Source organism: Aspergillus bombycis (genome assembly GCF_001792695.1).
Source record: "Aspergillus bombycis strain NRRL26010 chromosome Unknown contig00052, whole genome shotgun sequence".
NCBI classification, from domain to species: domain Eukaryota; kingdom Fungi; phylum Ascomycota; class Eurotiomycetes; order Eurotiales; family Aspergillaceae; genus Aspergillus; species Aspergillus bombycis.
The window spans coordinates 1-21,277 of record NW_019170054.1 but is presented as its reverse complement, the minus strand read 5'-3'; the positions used below and the strand labels follow the sequence as shown (position 1 = coordinate 21,277).

Here is a 21,277-nt window from a genome sequence, read left to right as displayed (position 1 = left end):
ATGTATTGATTGTCATATACGTCCCGATATCAAGTGACCCCTTTTGTACAAGAGACACTCGCTTTTGTACATCTCTCGACAACTGAACCCGTGATAATATTTTGAGACATATCTTCCTGAACAGCCGAGCCGTGATTCTATCTCCAGACATTGCACCGGTGCCTCACTCCCTCACCCACTCAATGACCCGTCTCAGCACCTTGACGCCATCCGTTGGCTGATCGAGCTTTTTCAGATGATCCTCTAGTTCCTCCGGAGAGAGGTTACCATTGTAAACATCGTCCTCTTCCAACAACAGTTTCTTGGCGAGTGTGGCCGGGACCTCCGGATGTGATTGGAACGACAAGACCGTATTCTCTTGATTCACGAACATTTCATGGTTCTCAGCTAAGTGAACAAAGCCCAATCCGGGCTTTTCCACCTCTCGTACATGGAACTCTGGCAATTTCTTGGGGGGGGTTCATTAACAGGAAACTCGAGGGAAGGGGAAATCAACGGCAAAACGCACATAAGAGTGAACGCCTGCGGCACAAGCGAAGAATTTCTTCCCGGCTTCTGTCAACTTTACGTCTTCAACGCCAGCCTGGAATCTAGTATGAGCTTACGGGGCGTCAGTAACCAGATAAATGTACTTACGATTGGTCCCGTAGGCACAGCTCGCACCTCTCCACCAAATGCCCTCGAAATAGCCTGGTGGCCCCAGCAGATCCCAAGAATCTTGGTCTTAGGTGACTCTTGCGCTGTTTTACGCAGGAATTCTAACACACCCAGGACCCAGGGCTCAGAAGACGAGGCATCCGCTTTGCCTCCGCTCAGGACGATCAGGTCGTATTCTTGGGGATTAGGGAAGCTGCCCTGGAAGACAGGGTCGTACATGTCGATTTGGGAGTCGGGTGCAGCGGTTTCAAAGGCAGCACGATATGAGTCCCTGACATCATTCCAAAAGTCATTATTAGGGGGCGTGTTGACGAGGACGGCGATCCGCAGTGGTTCTGGGCTGCTCATTGTGCTGGATGATTCTTGGATAAATGGATTGGGTATAATGGGAGGGAGATACGTATCGGGCTGATTGTATTGTCGGAGTACTCAGATGGTGCTTATGCATACTTATATAGATCATTCTCTATTCTCTCATGTTGCTTAACTGGCCTTCTATTCGATTCGATTCTACATAGGGACGGAATAAAGGCAGATCGTTCATGCTATTGGGGCATCGCAATTGCACACCGTTTATGGTAAGATCGGTCTACCAGGGGCAGAGAATGTCCTTCAGGCACTGTTGGCCCTGGAGCTTTTAGTCAAGACTTATGGTAATGGACCCCCAAGGAAGATGATTCAAATAGTGACCCTATCCACATAGTACCAAGTGGATAGGGCGATATATCACGCTAATCCAGATTGAGTGACCAAATACCAAAGTGGGTCTCAACTATACCAATCATGCGTTGGAAGGAGTCCCGCAATTTACCGAATCGGGTGAGCAAGAACGATGGGCCAATGAGAGGATAGCCCAAGTATACCTGAGCAATCAGGAATCAAAATCTCTATCATCAGCGTGAAAAAACGTCTCTTCTTACCAATCGTATTCTTCTCATATCTGGCCAACCATCGACAAAGGAATCATCAATTGCATGTGTTGACTCACTAGCGAGAGATTTCAGACCCGCTTCTATGACTCGATCCGCCGCTCTGGGCCCTGACTATGGCCAACGCAGGAACGGACTGAGAAACAGTGACCAGACTCCAGTCCCCGTCAAGGGTATACATACCCAGTTCAATCTCGAACATCGTTTCTTTCTCAGACCTCCTCCAATATATCCCCTCGAGATCTAACCATGTTCCTTCCAAGTGTACACGCCGAATCCGACACGGACGTTCTCCTCAAATTCATCCAAGAGAACCCCCTAGGAATCCTCATCACAGGCATCAACTCCTCCGCCCAGGACTTCCTCCAATGCACTCATGTCCCATTTGTGCTTGACTTCCCCAGCACAGGGGATAACATTTCAACCACCCCCCAACTTCGTGCCCACATCGCGAAGCAGAATCCCCAAGCGAAGGCCATGATCGAGGCAGTCGACGGCAAGCCACCGGGGGTTCTCTCCCTTGACCAGGATGTCCTAGTAGTCTTCAACGGACAACATGATCACTACGTGACTCCCAAATACTACACCGAGACCAAGCCGGACACCGGCAAAGTTGTGCCCACCTGGAACTACTGCGCAGTTCAGGCCTATGGGAAGTTGTCGCTCTACTACGATTCCAAGACTCCTGAGGCAGGGTCCTTCCTGGCGAAACAGATGCATGACCTGTCGGAGCAATGTGAGAGAACGATTATGGGGTTTACGGGTGGGGATAGGCCGCAGCCGTGGAAGGTTGCTGATGCTCCGGAGCGGTACATTGAGTTGATGCAGCGGAATGTTGTGGGGATCAAGATTGAGATTGGCAGGCTTGAGGGCAAGTTCAAGATGAGCCAGGAGATGAAACGGGGAGATCGAGATGGTGTAGTCAGGGGATTTGCAAACTTGGGAGGGGAAACTGGAGAGGCCATCTCAGCGTTGGTCAGGGAGCGAGGGGAGCTGCATGATATGAAGAAGGAGAAGCTGAAAGCTGCGAAGGAAGGATAGTTTTCTATACGAAGTTAGTCATTTCAACGGACTTGGATGGACAAGTCTAAAGTGTCTTGTTGAATGAGGGCACAACTAGCATGGTTAGGTTGCCTCCGATTCCTCTGTCCATACTCACTATCAGCATAGAATGTCCATATTAAACAATCACCTCTTCATTTATTCATCTACCGTACGAAGACTCTTGCTTCTCTGTTGGAAGCCGAATCGAGTGGTGGCCATTCTAGAGGCCTTCCTAATCAGGATTAGCTTTGGGGCTGTGGGATAAATTACTAGAGACTGCCAGCTCAAGAAACTAGCAGAATACTTGCGTCGTGAAAGAATCACATAATCTTTTATCACATCACCTAAATTATCAAGATTATTTAAATAGATTATACTACACTATCTAAATTACTTATCTAAACGGAACTCCTTCGTTCCTATCACATCAACAGATGGTTCAATACTTTTCCGTCTCCTCCACCGAGGGATCCTCCCCCCCCTTCTTGAGCTCATACAAGAGCTTTCCCCAATTTATATCTTCCACGGCGTGGGACGCATTAGTGAGTCTCTGAATCTGAATGATTTAACCCGCTCTAACTGTTGAACGTTAGGCCCAGCAATGGTGACGCGTGCAGCCTACGGGGGTAAATTGAAATTGCTTTGCATGAAACATCTCTTCATCTGTAGGTTTACTGACTGGCCTTTTGATGTCGAGAGGAGTGTCATTGCGGGATTCCACAACTCTGCCATGTATACTGTCACAAATTCATGCAAGGAAACGCTGTATGATACGCAGTTGGCTGAGGAATAAACCGTTTGCTCTCGTTGCTGCTGTGGCTAATACCGTGGAGAGCCTTAGTGAACATTGGTATGGTATGGAGGACGAGGTCAGTACCGAGGTCGAAAAGCAGGCTGATGAGAAGGTTAAACAGAGTGGATGAGAAACGTTTTTGATCCGTCGAGAGCCTAGCGTCTTTTAGCTCTATTTATTTGTTGACCATTTGTGCTTGTTTGGTTACCGTTGCAGAGGCATTGTTTTTGGCCCATATTAAATTAGACCTGGCCAGTTCATCACAGCGTAGTGGGCTATATTGTTGATCTACCGAATGTCATGGCTTTTACCGCACCAATGTAAATTGGTCAATAACAGCCTACGTTTCGAAAGTAAATAGACCGTTTTCTTGCCCAGAAGTAGGCACTGCCCACCATTCCCATAGGTATAAATAGCGCATGATGGAGTCCGAGATACCGAAAGACGGATTATTGAATCCTGCCTACCTTGAATAGTAAGAGATGCAGCAAAAGCTATTCAGTGGCTTGTGGTAACGCGAGAAGGGACCGCAAGTCAGGATCCGATACAAGCACAGAAACCGTTTTCAGATTCCGATAGCTCCAGGCACCTTGAGCTCATTAGAACTGTTGTTGTGAGTGTCCACTTCATAAAACTGCTCCTCTGAATCTACCCTGTTCCGTGACAGTAATAGCACCCCATTGTTCCTCAGTTAGACGAACTGTAACATATCGCCACTAGCCAGGATACCGTAGACGTCGGCATGTTGCTTCTCCCGTGGCGTGTGTAGGTACCTAAGCTGGATGATCCTCTTGAAAAACAAAGGCCATCAGGGATGACTGCTAGGAAATGTCCGATATCAAACAACAAACCCTGAAGTTGTCTGCAGATTACCCACTCCCGGGAAATCTTACAGAGTAAACGCATGGGCGTTTTGTTCGGGGTCAATCGACAAACTACATGTGTCTGAAGCTCCAGCACACATATAGATAATACTATGTTCCCTGGAGCCGTTCAAGGGATCATGGCCATTCCTGCAAGAATGCGCCTAGGCAAGCTGCCGCTGTAGTAGCAGCATAGTTCTGGAAATATTTATTTTTGTGACTATCCGCATAGTCACAAACGCCCTTGATAACCAGACAGGGTAAACAGTCCCAGATCCCTGAAGCCTCCATCTCGAAAGCAACAAGATTATGCATGGCGGCAGTTGTATTGCGATGCTCTCCGGACTTCATGACAGTGTCTCCAGATCCGACCAATCCAAAGTGGATCTTGGGTTTTGGGGGAGAAGTGCTCGAGGCTTGGAGTCGCGTTCTATGGACGAGGAATTTACTGCGGCATCCTAGCTCCTGGCATGACATCGCCCGTGTTTCATTGCACACTGGGTCTGTGCTAACTCGATAGGCACTGCATACCGTGCAGCGGGCCGAGCCGTGGTGCTTGTGACGGTACTCGGGCTGGTAAAGACAATCTTTCTCGACTCCTGGATAGCCAGCTCTTCGACTCCCTAGCTTTCCATGTATGATTTGAAACTGGGTGAGGAGTCTCGCTTCAAGGCGCTCTCGAGCACGTAAGCCTTTCAGTTTGGCGAGTTTTGCCCGAATCCTCTGAGGAGGTAGATTCATGGCTTGCGCGCCTGGCTTGCTCGTAAAGACATCCGGGTACTGGCTGCCTAAGTCATACTGCACGATACCTTCACTAATCACAACATCGCCCAGAATCAGTTCTTCGTTCCCCCGAGTAGGAACACCACCGCAAACGCCAACAACCAGAGCGAGCTCGATGCTAGGAAAGGTGGACCGGAGATTAGAAACCGCCTGGGATGCAGCACCTTTTCCCATCCCCGGCATGTGAACTAGAACAACGTTATGTGACATGATTTTCCCAAGTGTATATTCATTGCTATCGGCTGGGGCCTTGCTAGACTTGATGTTATCCTCAGGCCAGACCTCTTGGAGAAGCTCACGGATAGCATCTGCTTCCAAGGGCAGTGCACAGAATATGGCAACTGTGAACTGGTTGAGGTCGACCAGGACTGAGAACATGGAGTGGTGTTCATGAGGGGTTTGAGTGGATTCTGTTTGCTCTACATCGCCCTCAATCTCCCAGTCGTCCCGATATGCATGGTATAGATCACGTAGTGGTTTCACAATTTTATCATAGATTATTGATAGTCGGGTGTCCAAGTTCGATTCAGGGATTGCCGTGTCAAGGGGGGCATCCTGAAACAAGTCAGGATCAAGGCAGTTGTTCACAACTCTTTCATAGATCTCCCCCACATTGAGTTTGAGTGCACACTGGTTTGCCGTTGTCCACGCCCATTCATAGTAGTCATTTATCATGGTCGCGCTCCAGGGGCAATCTAAACTTTGTGACCTAAACGGGTGCTGGGTTGCTATCTGAAGGAGTATGATTGCCAGTGCAAGGACGTTCGGATACATATGCAAGAGGTCGTCTGCGGTACAGAAATCTCGTATCTGGTCTGCGTGTTTACTGAGCTCAGCCATGAAATAAGGATGTGGGCGGACATGACTGGGTTCGATAGCTAATTCCTTGATTAGGTGGATGTTTTCCAGGGTCCAGGGCGTTGCCATCCATGACGAACTGTAATATTGCCACACAGACCTCGCGATGGTATAGGCCAATGTGACTTTCACCCTCTTTGAAAGGTGTACTGGTCCCTCCAGCCAGTCCACCATTGGCACGCTCTTAGTTGGAAAGGTCTTTCGCAGTGTGCGCTCACTGACAATCTCATCAATCTTCATCGAATTGTTCCAAACCTGTAAGCAAATGCGACTGTCCGCTTGCGCATCAATCATCCTGCAGAATTCGCCCAGTTTGATGTTTCGCAGGGAGCCCAGGGATGGCGAGTGGCTAGGCAGTTTATGAGATACACCGGTATTTTGGTCTTCGAACGCAACTCGTCTCTTGCTCACTGGCCTGGTTTGCGGTGGGAACAAGAAACCTACTGTTAATTTCATTGTCGCCAACCAGAATGGTCAGGTCTTACCTTGCAACTGATACTGCAACCTCTTTCCACCGCGCGTTCCCCTGCCGCCTTGAGCCTTGAGGAGTAGTATTGCGGTTATGATCTGAACTAGCCTTGAGCATGATATTAAACATTATTTTTTCCTGTCCCGAGCCACATTTATCGGGGCTCAGGCGAAGTCGCACATGGTGAAGATGTTGGACAAAGCATGAGCACTTCGAGTGCAGCCGAAGCTGGCCGTACAGGGTATTGTTGATCAGAGCCGGATATCCAGTTTCGTCTTCACCAGAGTTTGCTTCGTTATCCGCCAGGATAGTGGCCAACTCTCCAGGTTGGTCCGCGCAAGTGTAATCCTGCAAGAGCCGGAGGAGCACTGGAAACTCGGGGTTCTTCAAGACAAAGTGCGAAAGAGCATTGTGGATATCATGAATAAGATACTTCTCGGTGAGCGTATTCGAGTGTTTGCATTGCAGTATGCGCTGAAGGGCATGAAGCGAGAGGCCCGCGCCGTCAACCGTTTTCGGCGTCGAGACCTACAAGTCGCGCGCACCAGCTCTCAGCTATGAGATCGCCTTCGGAGACAGTTCAGATCGTATGTATAGGCACGTACACTACAGGCTCTATTCACAATCTCTGCAATTTTCAACAACTTGGAGTCGATGATTGTCTGACCAGAAAATGCGAGGTGCTGTGTGAATATGAACAGCTCACCACCAAGCTGGCCAAACCGGTTATCTCGTTTTGTGAGACCAAGAGTTGTCGCTTGGTCACTTATCCAGGGGAACGCGTCCCAGCAGGATTCAATAATGTCCCCCATCCTTCTATGGATGTTGCCACTCCTGAAGAAGGTGAGATGGTGCGCGCATTGATGGTTCAGCCTCGTCTGCGGAGGGGTTCGCAACGATGCATCCATGCAGCTCATTAGCGCGCTTACATAAGAAGAAACACCACCCAGGCTAAACAACTGTGGTGGAGGGGTGATTCGGACAAGACGGAGGGGGGTAAGCAACTTGACAATGTCAGAGTATGCTTCGGCCACGACGGCGGGAACCATGACCGGCGCCAGCACCAGTATATCCCATGCCACAATCGCTTGTCGCCAGACATTCAGCGCGGCCACCAGGGCACCTCGACTCATGGAAGGCGAATGGGCAGAGAACCGAATGGCGGACTTCAATCTCTGGGCGGCCGGTGCTGGCGCCTCGGCGACAGGTAAAGCCTCGCTCGATTATCGACTGCGGGCCAAACCCCAGGCGCTGAGGATCGTCACCAACCTTCTCTTGATCCTCAAAGCGCTCGTTGAAGATTGTATTGCCGATTCTACGCGTATGATCGTTTTCGTTCTCGAGTGTTTGCCCCTGCTAATTCTGCCTACAGCTTCTCAGGTCGCGACTACCACTCCCAGTCGTTGTGAGAATCCCCCCCACAACCAAAGGGACCGGATGAAGGAGGTTGAAGGGAACCTGAACCAGTTAGTTAGGCTTACTGTCGCAATACGAAAAGCCGGAACCCAGTCTAGGCTTCAAAAGGCAGATAGTTCCTTCAACCCTAGTCATCCGCAGATTCTCGCCCTGCGTCTCCATCTCATGGCTATTATTTTGTTACGTCCAGACGAGTATGGCAGCTCCGACTCAAGCATGAAGATGCTCAGGGAAGACCGGATGAATAAAGCGGCCCTGGATCCTATTCAGTTACGTCTGATTGATGCTAACCTACGGAGGCGGGGCCGCTTTCTTTATGCGCAAAAGCATGCTCGAAAATTGGGCCTTGGTTCACATATAGGAGATTGTGTACCGCCACTCCAAATTTCTGGACAGGAGAATCAAGGACCACGTTCCCATGTTTCTCTGACCATCAGGGCTCCCAAGATGACGGCCCCAGATCCTGGGAATGACGAGCCAGCGCAAAGTACAACAACCGCAACAGCAGTAGACACCCCGTTAGAACTCACCCAGAAACAAGAAGTCAAAACTCCTACAACAGTTATATCCATCACTAGTTCTCAGATACGCTATCCCAGACCGCCTCCAATCTCAGATGCCCAAACGGTGTTCACTTGCCCCTGCTGCTGCCAATCCATTCCGGTATTAATAAGCCGTGGCAATAAGTGGAAGTAAGTCATCTGCGCATAAGAAGATGGCAAAACTGATCTGATGGAAGGAAGCATCTGATGGCCGACATTCTACCCTATACGTGCATCCTGCCCGACTGCCCTCGACCCGAGGCTTTCTATATGACGCGAGAAGCATGGACCAGCCACATGGAGAAAGAGCACGACAGTACTTCCCAATGGATTTGCCATTCATGTAAACAAAAAGACATTCATACCATATTCAGAGACCCGTCCGCTTTCAGGATGCACCTCGAAGATCAACATGGCAGAGGCATTAAGCCGCACAGGATACCAATGCTACTCACAGCGTGGCGGCGAAAGGTTCCCTGGGAGTTAACGCATTGCCCCTTGTGTGGGTTTGCAAATGATGATCATGATCTGGTGCTTGATCATTCTGCTGCGCACGTGCACTCCTTCTCGCTAAGGTCAATTCCTTGGGGGGCTAGTGACATATTGGAGGATGGAGACTGTGACGACGATGATGATGGAAACTACTTCAACAAGTACCCATACTTCAACATTGAAAACTCCTGCTCTGACTCTTCATCAAATGCACCTGGAACTGGGTCTAGTGATGCAAGCTCGCAAGGCCTCCCAGACTTAGACTTCGAGCAGCCAAAGAACGTACCCCATGACGGAAAGGTGCAGCTAACAGTGTCATCTGTCGAGCAAGTCGCAGGTGAACTAAGAGGTCCAGAAATTGCAAAAAGCTGGCTCGCAATGCTTGACGTCAATACCACTGGCACTAACCAAGACGTCAGTCAGGACGACACCGCAGAGACCTCTCCCGAAATCACTCCGTCTTTCAGACCCCAGAATCCTTTTAGAGTGCCTCAAGAACCTGATATAGCCCCAGCTCAGACAGAACGCCACTTGTTTGGCTTTGATGGCCATATTCCCAACATGTTTTCACCGCCGCCAAACCACAGGGGCCAGAGCCATGCAGTTAACGAACTAAAGCTTAAAGGTGAAGCGCAATTTAATAATGTGGAAGCGGAGGAAGAAGGCTTAGGACTTTCCATACTAAAGTCTCAAACCCGCTTTCGGGGCTGGAACACCAAAGATTTCCAGCCTCCCAGTACGCTACTAACACCAGCTATTGAAGACAAGGGGGAATATCATATCTTTTCCAGGGCTTTAGACGGGAAACGTGCTAGCTGAGGGATCTGCTATTGAGGGAGGCGCCCGACCTCTCTACCAAACGATCAAACGAGGCCTTTAAGCTCTCCATACACCCTTCATTGCCTAGGCCCTAGGGCCGCAAAGCTGAGGCCAAACTCTTAATTACCACTTAGGAACCGGTAGATCAGCATTCTCCGTCAGGAGCTATTCTTTGTGACAAGCAAAGATCAACAATATGACCTGGAGTCGATCCTTTTAAGTGAGGGCCATGAACGGCAACGCGGCTTAACTCTTCCGAAGCAGCGATGCTCTATACTTTTAGATATAACTAATAATACAGTAATAAAATCTGTTTCAAAATAAGAAATCTAGAGTTGAAAACAGCAGATTTGTGATCACCAAAGAAAAGAAAAGAAGGCCTGCCCCTGATTGGTCTATAAATTTACATAATGTAGAACTAAGCCTAATACAGACCTTTGCCTTGTCAGCCTGAGGCCCTGCAGAAGGTCTGAAGCCCTGCTGCGATAAGGTTGCCACTGACTCATGGGTTCCGACAGCATCAGAAGATAAAACCACCACAAGTATTATGCCACATGTACAAACCTGCGCCGCCTAGACCACGAAAGACAAACATCATACGTTCGCGCAATGGCTGTAAGAGCTGTCGCAATCGAAGAACAAAGGTTGAAGTGCTGCATAGAATCGCGATTATCATGGCGCTAACATTGCGTAAAGTGTGACGAGCAGAAGCCAACATGCGGAACCTGCGCGAGACTGGACAAGCGCTGTGAATATGCCCAACCTGTGCTCAAATTTCAGATCATGACGGTGCAGGATTCAAACAGACTATCATCGTCGTATGACCCTCCGTCCACAGAGAGGAAGCAATGGTTAGCTAGGAACGAGAGGCTTGCTATCCAAGCCAATCAAGGTGCCCCCCAGATAGGAATCACTGGTATTACCAAATCATTGCAGTTGACAGAGAGAGATGTCTTCTATTCCACGTATTGGGAGGATTGCTGCTTACCGGCCTTACACCCAATGTTCCACTCTGTCACTCTGTTGACCGCCAATTATCCTATCCTCAACGATGCTATCCTGGCTCTGTCCTCCTGCAACATCAGCCGTCTCTATAGTGAACGCAAAACATCTTCCGCCGGACTGATGGGACCGTTGAGTCCCAGTCTCATCCATCAAACAAGAAGTCATTTGTACTACTCGTCGGCGATCAGGAAACTAGCCACCATGAAAGCATCCGACTTTCGTCAAAATGCCACAGTTGTATTCATTGTCCTTGTTCTATTCGCTCACTTGGAATCGGCAATGGGCAATTTCCAAGGCTTTTATTGCCACGTGCAAGGGATGATGAATTTTCTAGTTGGGTGGCGTGAAGGAGCCGGAGACGTGGCCATCAAGCCCCTTCTCAATTCATGGATGCAGACTCGGTACGTTGTGTGGTGGGCTCGTGCCTATTTCAGCTCGTTGGATATACATCAGCAGCTACCGTCGATCCCCTTACCCATCTCACTGAAAGAAGTACCCCGTACACTCCACGAACGACGTGTCAAGGTACTAAGCATCATGTGTGAATCACATCGACTGAACTTTAAGGCCGTGCTCCAGCATTTCAGGAATATGGGGTCTGAAGAAAAGGTCAAACATGAAAACTACCAGGGCTACGCTGAGTGCGCTTCCCTTCTGTGTCACCAGGCTAGGAAGTTAGACGAGTGGCTGTTGCATCTTCCACCTTCTGAGCAACCCATTTACGGACTCAATGACACGAGCAGCACGACAATCCATTTCCTATCTCACGACGCAGCGCTCAACTACGCCTACTATGTAGTAGCGCGTATAATGCAGTGTACAGGTCTCTTGCAAGAACTACGCAGTCAAACCACTTCAGGTTCCGAAGATGAGTGCTACCAAACGGAGGTTTGGGCGCAGACCTTATTACAGATTGCGCAAGGTACAGAGATGCGAACTTCTATCACCAGAAACAGTTATACAATCGGGTTCTCGGGCTTACTACTGGCGGGGATTCTTCGATGCCAAAGTCTTTCTGTCGGGTTGGAGATCCAAAACTGGCTACAAGCGCTGCAGGATCTGCAGCCAACAGAAGAAGGGGCTTTCCCAGTTTACCAGACCTTGAGTGTTGTCAAAGTCATCAATCAACAGAGGATAGTAGGCCGAGACGTGTTTGCTGTCACGCAACTGGTGGACGATGGTGGTGGATACCCCAAGGTCACGGCCTACAATAGCCAATCTATCAGCAGTCTCTTGTTTCATGGCAGATGTCGGATAAGTAACTGTCTCTTCGAGGAATGTATCACCCTAAATGTTTAGATCTATATCCAGGACCGACAATCAATACTATAGCCTCAGGCAATTTTATACAACAATTCTTTTAATCTCGAACAACACCATGGCAATACACAAGTCAGTCCATGTGCAAGCGGATACAAAGGCTGACCATGGGAGCCATCTTTTTCCAACATTGTAGCTCTTCAGTACTGGTTACGGGGGTTCTGATGGCTTTTGATATAGATTATTGGATTTAGCTGTAGTTACTTGAGGGTTTACATCTAGCTGGCCCTGTTCTCTAATTGTTGAGCTAAGACAACGGTTTTCAATAACTATGAATAAAGTCTTTCCATTATTATTATTAATGATTTTCTCTAACATAGATTATTAACATAAAAAGTATGACTAGTTAGTTAGTTCATTCCCATTCCATAAAACTCCACCGGCCCTACCAAGTACTACAATATCTCCATCAATCTCCAACACACACACAATGACACCCACTCCCAGCCACCTTATTTACACAGTGGGTCATAGAACCAAAACCTGCTTGTACGACGTACGATCAACCCCCCCAACAAACCATCCCAGAGCTAAACAAACTGGCCTGCTGCGCCAAGTGCCATGGAATCGCTAAAATACAATAGTGCTATGGGGTACAGCTTCCAACCCCATAGAAATGTGGAGTCTCCAGGCCCAACGGTGACCATTTCGGATTAAGTGGCATTTCTCTCATTTTCTAGAATCGTACGATCTCCACGGGTGCTACTATAGTAATTGTTGACGTAATAGAAAATAAATGGTAGCAATAAGCTCTTCTTCCTGAGTACTACTGCGTATAACTGCCTTTCTTGTCATAGATCATCTCATTCCGACATGTCGTCATCGAAATCCGTCTCGGATTCCGTCTCGTAGTCCTCTTTTGGAAGAGATCGTCAGTGGATCAGGATCAAGCTCCAGCATTGCAGAGACAAAGGAATTGGAGGGGAGGGGGGAGGTACCCACCTTCTGCCCAGTCAAAGTCGAAGTATCCATCGACTTTAGATATCAGAGCATCGCGAACAAAATGCTCTGTTATATCGTTAATATTCGTGTCGTTCGTCGATTTTAAGACGGCCAAGTGGAAGCCTCTGTTCCCCGGTCCCAGCTGGTCGATGAAGTCAAGAATGCCCTTGCCTTTGAATGCACTGCGGCCGAGGATGACGAGGTTTTTGAGCTTGGGAAGACAGAGGAATGCGTTCCATATGTCGTCGCAGAAGTATTGGCCGTCGATCCAGAGCCGTTCAAGATGGGGCAAATGGGGTGTTAGTGCCATTACATCGTCGGTGGTGAAACCGCTCGATATATCTTCGAGCTTTAGTTCGCGGAGATTGGTTAGTTGGCTGAGGGCCTGGAAGAGGGAGTCGTTGTGCTCGGGTCCGTTGCTTCCTTTGCCGCTCAGGTGCAGGTATTGTAGAGATGGCTGCTGGTGGAGGGCCTCATGGAAGAGACTTGCCTCGTGTATCCAGTAGTCTTTTAATGAGACGCTCGAGAGACGGAGACTCTCCTCAGGGAGGACTTTTGCGAGTAAAAGTGCGTCGTCCTTCGTGAAGCGTCTAAGTTCCAGCTGCTGTAGGGTTTTACAGCGGCGTATCCAATTGGCCACTTCGTCTATAGACTGGGAAAACGCTTCATCGTAGATCCCAACTGAGTCTGTCAATACTAAGACTTTCAATGCTGGTGGTGCGGTTAGTGAGAGTAGCTCAGCGACTGCCGTGATACTCAGACTGTCCATCTTGAGTTCGGTTAGTGAGTCCCAATGTGAGCTCAGGGCCCTGATCGAGCGGGGTCCTAGTTGGAAACAGCCAAGCATTTCATAACACTCCAGAGTGTTAGGCCGCAGCTCGTTTAGAAACTTTTCCGAGTCCGCATCTGCATTATTAGGCGGTTCTGCATACCTAGTAGTGGATGCTCGTAAGTAGTACTGGGCAAGAGGCATCGTACAGGACCATACCATGATCGTATTGTGACTTTTTTGAGGTCGGGGCAGTTGCTGCGAGTCTTACCTCCCACATGATCCATAAGAGAAGCGCCGGACCAGATTCTCAATGTTTGCAGAGAGGGTAACTGTTGAAGGAACTCAGCTAGCACGGAGGATTGCTCTGGATATCCTGTCAGATACCTTCTACTGTGCTGGGTTGTCATGATATGACCTACCATTGCAGGACATTCCCCTTATCGACGTTGATCTTTGTATGATTGCTTTGCTATTATTAGCTCAATGCGGCACACAGAAGTACCATAGAGCTAGAGGGTGAATAACGCAGGTTTGCCAAGGCAAGATTAAACTGACCCGAGCCGACTGTCAACAGAACAAATTCTTTATCAAATGACTTGGAAGAGGAACGAAGCCGTCTGTTCCCTTTCATCTCATACTCATGAGACAAGTAATCATCAATCTCCGGGGTAAAGAATGCTCTATACATCGTCAGTGGGACAAACGTCATCTAGTGACAGAGCTGACCTACTCCTTTTCATCTTCATTGTATAGCTCACGAAGAAGGTGCTGCAGGCCTTCAAGGTCCAGATAATGAATATAAGTATAATAAGGCACATACGTATACTCCAAGGCAGACAGCACTATGGAGCGCCACATCTTAGCCCATTTGCGAATCGAGTAAATCTTCACATCCCGTAGAGCGGCTAACGTGATAGACGTCCTTCGGGATAGAAAGTGATGGTGTCCGAGAGTCGAAGAATTACGCTGCCTGGTATTAGATATTAGCGGATGATGCATAGCATGTATAGCGACAAAACCTTACCTATATAGAACCTGTAAGGCGGGCTCCGTGAAGCATCGGGCTGTTAAGGCACATTGATACAAGCTGTTGTAGTCGCGCTGGTCCGCGAGGATGTTAAGAATGATATAGAGAACATCGCCAACTAACGGGAAGGCCATCTTGACATGAAGAGATCATCCAGTGGCGATGATAAGCTCGACGTGGCTCACTACATTCAATAGTTAGAAGAGCTTCAACGGAATGCGGCTTATGTAAGCTCGCGTTTGTGTTTGGATTTCATGCAACTGATCCGAGTCCAGCACTCCTGGTCTTTTACTACTAGTTCTTATAATACCAGTGATTGGTATAGAAACTAGTAAATGCAAACAAAATTTTGCCACTGAAGAGACATGGTCGCCTTATCATTTTCCCTCGCCCCCGAGGCGCTGTACCAGCTGCACGATGCACTGACGTGCCTTGCCAAGTTCCATGAGACTGTAGCCATTGAGGCCGAGTTCGACTTGGTAAGTGCCCTGAAATTGTTATAATTATGTATCTTTAAAGAATATCTGAACTGACTGGAAAGCCCAGCTTCGTCTGAGCGTGCTCAACTCTACCAAAACGGCATATTCCGCCTTTGTTTTTGAGGCGGACACCTTCTTTGAGTCCTACTCTTTTGATCTGCCACGGGGCAGTAGAGCATCTAGGACTGCCCGTCCCGATAGATTCTGCTTTCAACTGTACATTAAAGTGAGAGCACTTCCAAGGATTGCACTAAGTGATGTTCTTGGCACTAACTTTCTTAAGACACTGCTCTCGGTCTTCAAGGGGAGAACCAGAGACAAGGACACGGCAGTTGAACGTTGCGAAGTTGAGTTGCATGAGCATCCGGACCAAACTGAATGCAGACTCGCCATTAAGATGATTTGTGGACTTGGTAAGGAATCAAATAACATCATCAGCGACTAAGTAATCTTTCTATGGGTTTACTCTGACTATCATCCTAGGAGTCATCAAGTCCTATAAGCTCACTTATGAACCAACTACGGTTAACCATGCTGTCTTTGACAGAACGAAAACGACAAATCAGTGGAGCATAGAACCTAAATTTCTAAGAGAGATAACGGATCATTTCAGCCCCTCTGCAGAGCAGTTGGATATTTACTCTGATAACGGCAAGGCTGTTTTCACTAGCTTCACTACGAAGATTACCGATGGAAAAGGTCTGATACATCCATTAGCCATTGTAGTAATGCACTGATTAACGCCCCTCAGAAATCCTCAAGAAGCCGGTACATACATCAGTGGCTATTGACAAAAAGGACTTTGAATATTTCTTAGCAGAAGACAATCTCCACATTGCTATCACCTTGAAAGACTTCAAGGCGGTAATAGCACATGCCGAGTCCGCACATTCAACAATCACAGCTCGATACACACGCCCAACTCGGCCCTTGCAGCTTGCATACGATTTTGGGGGCGTGAAGACTGAATTCACTCTGATGACAACAGGGGACTCCGAGAGCGATATACCAGATTCATCTCATGCACCAGAATTATCAGCAAGGCAGACGCCTGCTCCGGCTAATGTCGGCCGAGCGAACGTTACTTCTAATACGAGCCATATGCCTCCGCCCCGCGCGCGATCTATTCGTCCGCTCACCGGGACTCCGGGAGCTTCTGTTAGTGGCACAGGGACGAACACCGAAAGCCAGCGGCCGCCCGCTGCATCCATCCAGTTCGACAGCCTGTTCGTACCAGCAGATGATGATAGGCAATGGGATGTACCGAACGACGAAGAGGAAGAAGCCGAGGACAGACTTGGATGGGATGCAACTGGCGATCAGGTATGGCAGGTAGAACGGATCTGCCCAGGCTCATTACTGATCAAAGTCAGCAGACATTCGACGAGGGTCTCGCCCCCCGCTTGCGAGATAATGAGCCCAGCATGCCTCAACAAGACACAAGTCATGAGGAAGATATGGGTTTACCCCCGACGCAACGTATATCACAGGTAAGAGGAATCCGCTCCGCCACAACAACCAGGTTGACATTCCGTAGGTTCAGGGTCTTGGTCTTTTCGACTGAGGGGATTGAGTTCTTGCTCCAAGGACATATTGATCGGATGAAGGTCACCAGCCATGGCCCGTCACTCAGGACCCGAAATGGAGTAAACGGATTCACCTCCTCTTCCTGCGAGACCATCCGCAGGTCACGACATGACAACCCAGCTAGTCGCGCAACCCGCCCAAACACCAACAACATGGAACTCTCCTTCTGTAGGAAGAGGAATCAAACCATACCTCCCCTTCACATTCCCCTGTTCATCCGCAACAGGCCCACAATTCCCATGCTCGCCCCAGCCAAATGCCACAACTATCCCACCGCCAAGCAAAGCAAGAGCATGCTCGCTTCCCACCGCCAGCTCCCTCGCTACCGGCAAATCCACCGGTGGAAGCTGACCACGATCATTGCGCCCCCAAGCCAAAACATCCCCATCTCGTTGTACATAAACACCATGCCAACTAGCCCAGATACCACGATACGCCCCCAAGGCAAGGGGAGCATCAGACAAAACATTCCACCTATTATCCGCGGACCCCAATATCACAAACTCCCCCTTACTCCTATCTCCCGTAACAACCGTAAACTCGCGCCCACAAACAGCACCCGTTGCCCGAAACGGCACCCCTTCAACCTTAACCGGCTCCCAAACAACCTTCTGCCACTTCGCCGCCTCCCCCAGCTGACTCTTCCTCGCCGCACCCCATCCATACACCGAGCCATCCGACAACACAACAACCGTATGTCCCATCCCACTCGCAACGCACACAACTTCTGTCCCAGACGGTGGGAAATCCTTAATTACCACAGGCTCAATAGCTCGCACCACCCCTTCCCCAAGCCCCAGCTCCCCCTTCGCCCCAGACCCAAGCACAAACACCCCACCTCCCTCAGCAGCAACAAGGAAAGTCCCCTCCCAGCACGCTGAAACGTCCCTGAACGTCTCACAAGGCCGCCCCCTTCCATCGTCTTGTACAACGACTCTCCGGAATCTCGTCAAGGCATTCCCGGGCTCAACACCACACCTCCCGTCCTCGTTACACCCCGCCGCGTACACGGCTCCATCAGAGAATAGAAGAAGGGTGTGGTTCCCCCCTGCAGCTATATGGCGAAGGGAATTGGTTGATTTGCCTTCAGTCGACTGTAGAATTTCTGGCTCTGATGCTTCAAATAAACATCTAGTTGGGATTGAAACGTCTTCGTCGTGCCCGATACCTAATTGGCCAGATCCATTGGACCCGAAAGCGAAGAGGGGCATGCCAGCTTTATGCGGGCGTGGGGAGTCGCTGTGGCGGGTTGAGTTTATAGTGGATTGTGTTAGTGTGTCTTGGTGGTGTACTTTCATTAATTGCGATATCGAGAGAGAACTTGTGTAATATTAGTACATCTTTATGATGGTATAGTGGGGTTGACTGAGAGTATGTACTGTGTATCTTTTGGGATACCGCCTACTTGTTTGTGGAGTGGAATCGTTGAACGGTCACCTGATCTCCAGGGCGGAGAATATCTTACTTTGTTGCATTCGGAAAAGATTACGTCGGAGATTTAATTAGGAAGATAATGTATGATGATCCAGCACGCTATTGATTGGGGTATGCAACATTAGACAAGTCTATACTATATACGCGGGTATTCACAGCACCCAATGCACATTGCTCTCGTCAACCGATTCAACGTCGTCACAAAAGAAGGGAAATTAAGCTATACAGGTAAAGAGACGAGAGGGCTCCATGCAGAAGAACATATCACATCCCAAAACAGTCAAAAGAAACTCAGCAAATGGGTATAAAAGCGATCAGGTGGATTTTTCAGACTTTTCGTTAAAAGACGCGGTCGAGTCATCTTCCTGGGCCGCCGGAGGCAGGGCGAAGTTATCCGACTTCGCGTTCTGCTCCATCGGGCGGAACATGGGGCTAGTCCGATGGAAGTACGCGTGAACGTGTCCTTCTAAGAGGCTGTCGTCGGTATCCATAGCGAGTTCCTCACCCTTATCCTTCTCAGCGATACGAGCAGCCATGGCAGACTCCCATTCGGCACGGTACTCCTCGACCTTCTGCTTGTAATCGGCCTCGGCATCGTAGAGCTTGCCCTTGCCCATCAGGCGTTCCCAGAAGGACAGGTGCTTCGGGTGGACGGCAGGACCGTGGTATTCGTGCTCACGACCGTCGCGGATGTACTGCCAGCGACGCTCCTGTTCCTTAAGATCCAAACCAGTGGTGTCGGGGAGGAAGACGTAGGTCAGAACCATGCCCGCAAGACCGAACCAGGGAACCACGTAGAACTTGGTCTGCGTGTCGATGTAGTTGTACAAAACTGACGCCAAAAGAGCACCAGCCTTACCGGCGGCGGCAGAAAGACCGTGAGCGGTGGCACGAATCGGAGTGGGGAAAACCTCAGCGGCAACCAGGAAAGTAACCGAGTTAGGGCCAAACTGATTGAAGAAGGAACTCAGGAAGTACATGGTTTGGAACTCCTTAATGTGCTCCGGTGAGGTGTAGTACTTGTAGTGGAAGGCGGGAACGACGAAGAGGACGAAGCACATCAAGAAACCGACCATCTGCATCCACTTACGGCCGTAGAGCTTGTTGTCGATCAGGAACGAGGCGAGATAGTAGCCGACCAGCGAGACACCAACGTTGCACAAGTTCCACAGCCAGGTTGGCATGATAGACGTGGAGGCAGGGCTGATGACTGAAATGAATTCCGACTGGAAGAGCTTGTTGCCGTAGAAAAACACATCGTTGGCAAACCAACCACCAGCAGTCGCCAGGATACGGGGTCCAAAGTACTTGAAGGTCAATGCCAGAGAGTTGAAATCATAGCCGGTGACGGATGCCTTCTTCTTGGCTGCCGCCAACTGCTTGCTAGCCGCCTTCATGTGGTAGGCACGGTAGTAGACCAACCACAAAGTACCAGCCGCCGGAATGGCGAAGGAGATACGGTACACCCATTGAGCGGACACGGACGAGTAGGGAGGGTTACCGCTACCATGGTGGAAGCAAAGCAGCAAGATGATGAGGATGACCTGGTTGAAGAACTGACCCCAGCCCTGCATCAGGAAAGCACTAGTGACTTTCCTACCGCGATGGAGACGGTCCTCCTTGGTCGAGACTTTTCCAGAACCAACGGCATTTTCCATACCACTGGTAGCGGTCATGGGATATTCACCACCAACACCAATACCGTAGAAGAACAGCGACCAAGCGTAGCAGATCACCCAGCCATTCTGGGTCACACCCCAGGCAGCGGTAAGCATGATCAAACCGATAAACATGATTGTGGCATCCTGAATCAGACCCCAACGACGACCAAGCCTAGAAACACGTTAGAAACCCATTGCCGACCAATCAGAAGCATCCCATGGAAGAGAGGTGCATACCAGTCACCGATAATACCGACCAAGATCTGACCCACAATGATACCGATAATCTCGAGGTAGTCGATGGCGTTCAGCATTGTGCATTACAAATTTCGTGATCCTTCCAACACGACTTGAAGGCGGCCTGGAAGAGAGGCTTGACGTTTCCGATGGAGAAGAGCACGTAACTAGAGCGCTCATGGGTTAGCGTCCGATCGATTCTGAGGCACTCGCGACAGAGACAGCACTTACCCCTCCAGACCGAGACCAGCACCGGGAAGCACCATGTTCCGGAAGTAATAGGAGATGGGCGACAAGGGATCTTGCTTGGTCATTTCCCAAATGCCGCTTAGTTCACGCTTGGCTTCCTTCGCATCGTAGGAGCTCACAAACTTGAGCTTCTGGAAGAGGGGCAAATCGGCCCAGTAGGTACCGTCTGGGGTATAGCTGTCATCGGGGCGAATCAGCGCGTCGAAAGCACCCTTCTCGTGATGATCCATGTCCTCGAGGGGATTGTGACTCCCCGACATATCGGGCCCATGGGGGGCACGAGGTCCAAAGTCGGCCATCTAGTCGTCGACAGGTGAAACTGGGCAGGAAGCGACTATCACAACGGTTGCTCTTGGCCTGCGAGATGAGAGGTTCGAGAGCTGGTTAAGCACTCTTGGTACCCCTAAGGAAATGAAGATGACCGTGATGAGGCGTTGGCACACGACGCAGGCCAAGTCGGACAGGCGCGAGGTTACCTTATATGCAAACGGACAAGAGCACCCGAAATTTCTCTGGGCAGAGGCAACCCTCCACCAGCCCGCCTTCGGGGCCCAGGCACATGGCCGAATGGCGGTTTGTGATAAGCCAATGCAGGTCTGGTTAGATCCAGAGTAGTGGCGAGGATCCACGCTGGGCCAAGACAGACAGTCGTCCGTCTTGTCAGTGGAAAGTCGGCGGACCATTCGCGAGTTCGCCTGGGCCGAGAAGGAAGGGCCCATCGAGGCCAATGACAAGACCGGAACATTTCCTGGTGGATGGCATTGCCTACGACCGACGTTTGCCCGTGGGGTGGAGAGACTCGAGAATGAGTGAGTGTAGTAGTGATGTGGGTAATTGAGTGGTTCCCTTTAGGGCACGTTTTTCTTTTTCTCTTTTTTTTTTTTTTGTTTTTTTGGGAT

At 49.6% G+C, this 21,277-nt stretch overlaps 9 protein-coding genes across 9 annotated transcripts; 4 read left to right on the top strand and 5 right to left on the bottom strand.

Moving 5' to 3' along the window:
* Positions 1-163: 163 nt before the first annotated feature.
* ABOM_007421 (type 1 glutamine amidotransferase) lies at positions 164-1,005 on the bottom strand (the record flags this gene model as incomplete). Its single annotated transcript, XM_022534550.1, has 3 exons — positions 164-448; positions 509-583; positions 637-1,005. The coding sequence occupies 3 exons, from the start codon at positions 1,003-1,005 to the stop codon at positions 164-166; spliced, it is 729 nt and encodes a 242-aa protein (XP_022388377.1).
* Positions 1,006-1,835: 830 nt separating this feature from the next.
* On the top strand, positions 1,836-2,627 carry ABOM_007420 (FMN-binding negative transcriptional regulator; the record flags this gene model as incomplete). The annotated part of the gene is made up of 1 exon (XM_022534549.1): positions 1,836-2,627. One exon carries the CDS (start codon positions 1,836-1,838, stop codon positions 2,625-2,627), a length of 792 nt encoding a protein of 263 aa, XP_022388376.1.
* Positions 2,628-4,424: 1,797 nt separating this feature from the next.
* Positions 4,425-7,529, bottom strand: ABOM_007419 (5'-methylthioadenosine/S-adenosylhomocysteine nucleosidase family protein; the record flags this gene model as incomplete). Its single annotated transcript, XM_022534548.1, has 4 exons — positions 4,425-6,342; positions 6,413-6,924; positions 7,002-7,274; positions 7,326-7,529. The coding sequence occupies 4 exons, from the start codon at positions 7,527-7,529 to the stop codon at positions 4,425-4,427; spliced, it is 2,907 nt and encodes a 968-aa protein (XP_022388413.1).
* Positions 7,530-7,554: 25 nt separating this feature from the next.
* On the top strand, positions 7,555-9,665 carry ABOM_007418 (uncharacterized protein; the record flags this gene model as incomplete). Its single annotated transcript, XM_022534547.1, has 3 exons — positions 7,555-7,717; positions 7,769-8,504; positions 8,552-9,665. The coding sequence occupies 3 exons, from the start codon at positions 7,555-7,557 to the stop codon at positions 9,663-9,665; spliced, it is 2,013 nt and encodes a 670-aa protein (XP_022388414.1).
* Positions 9,666-10,448: 783 nt separating this feature from the next.
* ABOM_007417 (uncharacterized protein) lies at positions 10,449-11,969 on the top strand (the record flags this gene model as incomplete). The annotated part of the gene is made up of 1 exon (XM_022534546.1): positions 10,449-11,969. The coding sequence occupies one exon, from the start codon at positions 10,449-10,451 to the stop codon at positions 11,967-11,969; it is 1,521 nt and encodes a 506-aa protein (XP_022388411.1).
* A 907-nt stretch (positions 11,970-12,876) lies between these two features.
* On the bottom strand, positions 12,877-14,865 carry ABOM_007416 (uncharacterized protein; the record flags this gene model as incomplete). The annotated part of the gene is made up of 5 exons (XM_022534545.1): positions 12,877-13,864; positions 13,921-14,119; positions 14,197-14,384; positions 14,435-14,674; positions 14,729-14,865. 5 exons carry the CDS (start codon positions 14,863-14,865, stop codon positions 12,877-12,879), a joined length of 1,752 nt encoding a protein of 583 aa, XP_022388412.1.
* A 231-nt stretch (positions 14,866-15,096) lies between these two features.
* Positions 15,097-17,678, top strand: ABOM_007415 (putative DNA repair protein rad9; the record flags this gene model as incomplete). Its single annotated transcript, XM_022534544.1, has 6 exons — positions 15,097-15,210; positions 15,278-15,436; positions 15,494-15,623; positions 15,694-15,909; positions 15,962-16,533; positions 16,584-17,678. 6 exons carry the CDS (start codon positions 15,097-15,099, stop codon positions 17,676-17,678), a joined length of 2,286 nt encoding a protein of 761 aa, XP_022388410.1.
* An 867-nt stretch (positions 17,679-18,545) lies between these two features.
* ABOM_007414 (putative MFS phosphate transporter) lies at positions 18,546-20,206 on the bottom strand (the record flags this gene model as incomplete). The annotated part of the gene is made up of 2 exons (XM_022534543.1): positions 18,546-20,064; positions 20,130-20,206. The coding sequence occupies 2 exons, from the start codon at positions 20,204-20,206 to the stop codon at positions 18,546-18,548; spliced, it is 1,596 nt and encodes a 531-aa protein (XP_022388399.1).
* Positions 20,207-20,356: 150 nt separating this feature from the next.
* Positions 20,357-20,677, bottom strand: ABOM_007413 (MFS phosphate transporter; the record flags this gene model as incomplete). The annotated part of the gene is made up of 1 exon (XM_022534542.1): positions 20,357-20,677. One exon carries the CDS (start codon positions 20,675-20,677, stop codon positions 20,357-20,359), a length of 321 nt encoding a protein of 106 aa, XP_022388409.1.
* Positions 20,678-21,277: the final 600 nt, after the last annotated feature.